At 39.3% G+C, this 6,000-nt stretch overlaps 1 protein-coding gene across 2 annotated transcripts in view; it reads left to right on the plus strand.

Moving 5' to 3' along the window:
• Positions 1–5,072, plus strand: part of ORMDL2 (ORMDL sphingolipid biosynthesis regulator 2) — a 54,533-nt gene extending 49,461 nt beyond the window's left edge. For both annotated transcript variants that reach the window (XM_033935493.1, XM_033935494.1), the window contains one exon: positions 3,994–5,072. In XM_033935493.1, coding sequence (XP_033791384.1) covers positions 3,994–4,129 — 136 coding nt within the window. In that variant the 3' untranslated portion in view covers positions 4,130–5,072. The remainder of the gene's footprint in view (positions 1–3,993) is intronic.
• The last annotated feature ends 928 nt before the right edge of the window (positions 5,073–6,000 follow it).

The raw sequence follows: 6,000 nt of genomic DNA on the forward strand, positions 1-6,000 counted from the left end.
TACGCCCAGTCCTCTCCTATGGTCTTTTATACTGTCACAGCAACTCACAGTCCCCAGGTTATCCACAAACAAGGAAAATAAAAACAAGGATAAACCACTGCTTCATAACACAAGTTCTCTGAAGGTGTCTTAATCCTGGTCTCCAGTAGGAGGCAGTAACTACCCCACTTCTAACACCACTTTGTCACAGCCACTCCCAAGCAAACAGTTCTCACAGTGCTTATGACAGGCATCAAAAAGAGAAACCCTTACGCTACCCAGAGTTTCACTGGAGACCTGGGAGTGTCCCTTGAAATCACTCCGCCAGACAGCCTTACCAGAACTTTTATACCTGAGAACTTTATTGCAAATCGGAGTAAAACAAAAGGTTCAGCTTCTTAGCAAAAAATAAAAAAACATTTCATACAAAAAGTTTGGTTTGTCAGAATTCTCCCAAAAGAAATGGTTCAATCATCAATAACACACAAAAAAGGTTCCTTAATGTTTCTGCCTGCATGGACAGACCTCAATGTTAGTGTAGGGCAGGGGTGTCAAACTCAATCACATTGAGGGACCGAAATCCAAAACGCGGGCCAGACTCCGCCTAATCTCCGCTCCAGACCCCACCCCCCATAATAGTACTAATTATAACACAATTTTTTCCATTCATTTTTCATATATACACACACAATATAATATTATTAACAACACACAATGGTTACCACAAAATTAAACTACACAAAGCACACTGTATGCTTCTCAAAGTTCATTCCTACCAGAACACAGATAACCCCAATGCAAATAAGGGACCAAAAACTAAAAGTACTAATATATACAAACGAAACCCTAAGATTCAAGATTTTGCATGCAGTACAACCCCCAAAGAAAAAGAAACAAATGCATTTCTTCCTGAGCAGTGCAAAATATAGACAGCAGATTAGAATTCTCAAAATCGACATAATTCAAACACTAAATTGAAAATAAAATCATTTGAGTGCCTTTTTTTTCCCAATTCTTTATTCATTTTCCATCTTACATCAAGTGTACAATAATACATCAATTGAATCATACAGATCACTCAAAATTATTTTCTATTATTTTCTTAAATACATAAATTAAGCCCCTTCCCCCACCCTCTCTTTCCACAAATATTGTAAATCAAGCATATTTTTATTTGAGTGTCTTACATTCTGGATGGCTCCTACCTGGCTGATTTATGTGGCCCACAGTCCAATGCCCCCGGTGTTATCTTGTGGCCGGCTCTCTCCTCCTCACAGCCACAGTGCACGAAGCCGCGTCATGCGCTTGAACCAGAAGCCAAGTGCAGCGCACCTTCTCTCTGATGTCGCAACATCAGAGGGAATGCGAGGGATGAGGCGTGGGATGCGTGAGGAGCTTCGTGCACACTGCGCTTTTGAGGAGGAGGGAGCCGGCTACAAGATAACACCAGGGGCATCTGACTGCGAGCTGCATAAAACGGCCAAGCGGGCTGGATTTGTCCCACAGGCCTTGAGTTGACACCTGTGATGTAGGGGCATCATTTCTTCAAGCAAAACAACCCCAGAACTGGCTGGCCCAGAACTTCCTCTCCGACATCAGAATTGATGTGGGGGGTGGGGGAAGGTTGGCTTGCCAGGCACTTCTGTAGTCGCTGCTGGCCTGTTGTGTCGGGGAACAAGGGAGAAAGCAATGGCAACGCGAGTCGATTGCGGAGCCCGGGATGGGCTCTGCGATCGACTCTCATTGCCTTTGCAATCTACTGGTCGATCACGATCAACATTTTGGGCACCCCTGGTGAAGATTATTGTGGATGGAGCACAGTACTTTATTGAAAGGATGAATATTTCATGAATTTTAAATATATTGGTTAGACTGGGAGGGCTTCACTTTTAGCGAGGATGATTGGATGTATGTATTGTATGAAATGCTGGTATTGAAAAAAATGTTTTAAGGTTTTGATGGTGTAATATAATTATAATAAATGATTAAATATTTATAAAAATATTAGGATGTTTAAGGTATAGCTCTTTTTGTATTGAGTTAATGAATATGTATGAGATAGATTTTCATATAATGAAGGTAGGCAAACAAATCTGTCTCATGCATATTCATTAGGAATATCCTGAAAACGTGACTGGCTGGTGGTCCCCCAGGACAGGTTTGAGAACCAGGTGTTTTTTTTTTAGACAGATTGAAGACTTATTTGTTTACCATGGCACTTAAAGGAGATGGTTGAACTATTTAGGTTAGTAGACTAGTTAGACTGAACGTAACTATTGTGTTTTAATACTGCTAATGGTGGTGTATTTTTTTCTTGCTGTCGAGTGAGCTGAAAATATGGTCTTTAAACATAATTAAATAAAATATTGAGAGGGTTTTTTTTTTTGTAGGGTTGTTTGTTTTTTTTACAATAAAATGCATATATTCAAGACTTTCTTTGGTCGGCCTGCCCCCTTTTCCCTGCTTTGGTGTTGTACCTGAAAAATATAAATAGACAAATTATGGGAAATCTAAGCCAATATATAATGACAGACAAGGTATTATGGTTGTTATCTAGTTTAGTCAGCTTATGTCCTATTGTATTGTCTTATGACCAAATGCCAAGAAAAAGGCCTCAGTTGCTCAATCTAACTAAAGTTCTTCTGTACTTATCTGAGGCCTTGTCTTCTATTATTATTGTTTGCTCCTCTGAGAAGCTGTTCTTGCATCTACCATTACTTATGTCCTTTGTTTCATTTCATGATCTTTTGTTGCAGAGTGTACAATTTTGATAGTCCTTATCTGGGCCAGCACTACTGGTCTGTCTATATCCTTTCATTGCTTGACCTTCAGAATCTGACAAAATACTAGAGAGGGTCTCTAAAATGATCAGTACAGAGGTCCCAAGGCCTCTAATTCCCTTTTATTTCCTCAGTGAGCTCAATTTACCACCATCCTCTGGATTAGAAATTCACTGGATGAAAGTCACCTGGGATTCACCCTTAGGCTGATCAGTTTATTTATGTGCTTCCTCTGTGTACTTCATCCTTTATATGCTCTTCATCTAATCAAAGAAATTGGTATAACTTGAATCATGCAGCCTACTGAATTCAAGGTATGCAATCTTATTATCCTTTAGAAGAGTCTCCAGAAAATGATTCCCACCACTGAGATCAGAATTAGTTACTATCCATATTCTCTGTTATGTAAATGGTGTAGTGTCCACCCTGGGGTTATAAGTACTTGTGCCATTTTACTTCTCCCTCCTTTAGCAAATATTGAATAAAAGTATCCTCTGACCTTCTTACCTTCTAATTTCCTCCTTTTTATTCTTATCTCTGCCCTTCTACCTTTCATTGAAATGCCTAAAAAAAGGAAAATAAATTATCACCTTGTTTACCACTTCTTTTCTATTGCCAATATTGACTAGAAAGATTCAACAGCTTTAGAGTCATACCTGTTCTAAAGCCAGAAATAAATTTGGCTAGAGATTACAAGTGACTTCCCAACATCTTCTCCATATCCCCTCCTTAAAAAGTGATTGGCACTCGTCGAACCACCTCCTTTTCGGTTACAGCCCCTACAATCTGGAATTCCCTACCAAATACCCTGAGGGCCGAAAAGAACTTAGATAAATTCAAAGGCGGACTAAAGTGTTTCCTTTTCAAAGACGCTTTTGAGTAATATTCTCTTCCTCTCCACTCTTACTTTTTTCTTTCTTTCTTTTCCTTTATATGCTCTCTATTTTCAGCCTCTTTCAAAAAATAAAAAGGATCTTCTCTTTAATAAAGTGGACCTTCCACTCCCCTCTCCTCATATTCTTCCCTTTTATGTATCCTTTTCCTGTAATTATTGTATTTCATCATTACTTACCCATTGTTTTCATGTCCAGTCCATAATTTGTCTTGTCAATATGCCTTTGTAAGTCTCTCCCCCTTGCTTTTAATATTGTAAAATGCTTAGAATTTATGATAGACGTTTCAACAAATTTTTAATAAAACTTGGAAACATTAACTGTGTCTCCTCTCTCCCTAGTTACCTCCTTGCCAGCTTCTATACCAAGTATGAGGCTGTTTATTTTGTCATCAACACAGCCTCCCTGCTCAGCGTTCTGCTGCCCAAACTGCCCCAGTTTCATGGCGTACGTGTGTTTGGCATCAACAAGTACTGAGTGAAAACTCCTAGATGCTGGCAGCCAACAAAGTTCAAAAGCATGTGAAAGCAATGCAAACTAGAGGGAGCTATGTGGACGGGGTCTCACTGGATCTCAGATTCTGCACAGAGGTTACACCAATAGCAAGCAACCCCCATGCTCCCCATACCTACAAGACCATGCAGATTATTTTTATTCCTGCGTTGATAGAGTGAAAAGGCTGATGCTATGTTTTTTTTTCTCTCAATTTTCTGTTGCACTTAATCTTAAGCATTGAAAGCAGATTCTTTCCTAGACTCTCAAAGGCAGCTGACCTTACAAAGTCCAAAGATGTATAATAGAGAATATCAAATATAAAAAAAAGAAAAACTATTTCTATATTTACAGCCAGATGTATTCTGTGTCCTCTGTTAAGATAGCTATAGTCACTCTCTCTCGCCCAGGGAAAGTGGGATTGTCACATGAGCTTCCTGAAACCAATTGCCTTACTTTAACCAACTGTGACTTGTGCTACTAGGCTTGGAACTGACTCTGTGTTCTGTATAATATGGAGCTTGTGTTGTGTATTCTGGAACCTGGCCAAAAGTCTGAAAACTAAATAATCAAAGAAAGAAACATCAAGGTTCACTTCAGATCTGACTCTATACTAGAAAGAGGCCCATAGGTCCAACTCAGTATTTACTACTTTTGTGCAACGTGGAATACTTGTACCATGCAGAAGCTCACTCAAAACAGTAACTGGCAGTACTGAGGAGCAGATGTGGTTAGCCCAAAAGGTATTCCATTATGCAACAAATGCTTGTAAATATTTTTCCTTTTTGCTAACTGGCAGATATTTTTAATGGGAGTTGGTGTGGTGGCCACTATTTCATTAATTCATTAGATATTTAGGAGCAGTGATTGATTGTGATTGCTAGACATATATTTATAAAATAATAAAGGTTGAAGAGTTTGATTTATATCAAAGTCTTTCAAAATGTACAGCACTTCTGCAACAGTATGAAAACATTGTTTACAAGGTTCTGCTCTGAACATCTGTATCTGTAGTTTATGGCATTGGCAAGTTTGGGTTTTGGATTCCTATTCCTCCCCCACCACATGCATGAAGCAGGTCTTTAATTCTACTGCAGCTTTCAGAAAAGAACAAAACAGACTCTTAGCTGCACGTTAGAAAGTTGCCAACCAATGGCACTTTTAAGCCAGAAATGTGAGGATTACTTCAACTTACTTTCTGTGGGGGTGGATCTTCATTGAAGCATGCTATACCCTATCCTAGTCATGGTAGAATGACCTTATGCTGTTCATTAATAGAACAAGTTCCAAAATCCAGTGGGAGATACAATGGAGCTCATTTTCAAAAGAGACAAATGTCCAGAAAATGTCAAAGTTTCATTTGGATGTTTTTCTTGCGAAAATGTCCAAATCCCTAATTTCAAAACCCATATTTTAGATGTTTTTCTAGGCTTTCCATCCCCTGTATTTCTAAATTCCAAACGGGCGTGTTGAAGGTTTTGGGGGGGCTTAGGCTTTGCACGTTTTGCAGTGATACTCAAACATAAACAAAACATCCAGGGCAAATTTTAGACATTTAGGGCTTGACCTGTTTTAAAAACAAATAAGGGCCAAAAAGGTGCCCAAACTGACAAGATGACCGCTGGAGGGATTAAGGCATGACCCCCCACCTTACTCCCCCAATGGTCATTGATCACCTCCCACCACCCAAAGATGTGAAAGAAACAGTACATTCCAGCCTGTTTTACATCTTTAGATGGCTACATAGACACAGCTCAGCAGATGAGAGGGACACTAAGATGTACTGCAGTGGACATAACATTAAAAAGTTCCAGGTATGCATCTCACCATAACCTGCTTTTCTGTTACCCAATAAA

The sequence above is a fragment of the Geotrypetes seraphini genome, chromosome 3 (genome assembly GCF_902459505.1).
Source record: "Geotrypetes seraphini chromosome 3, aGeoSer1.1, whole genome shotgun sequence".
Taxonomy (NCBI): Eukaryota; Metazoa; Chordata; class Amphibia; order Gymnophiona; family Dermophiidae; genus Geotrypetes; species Geotrypetes seraphini.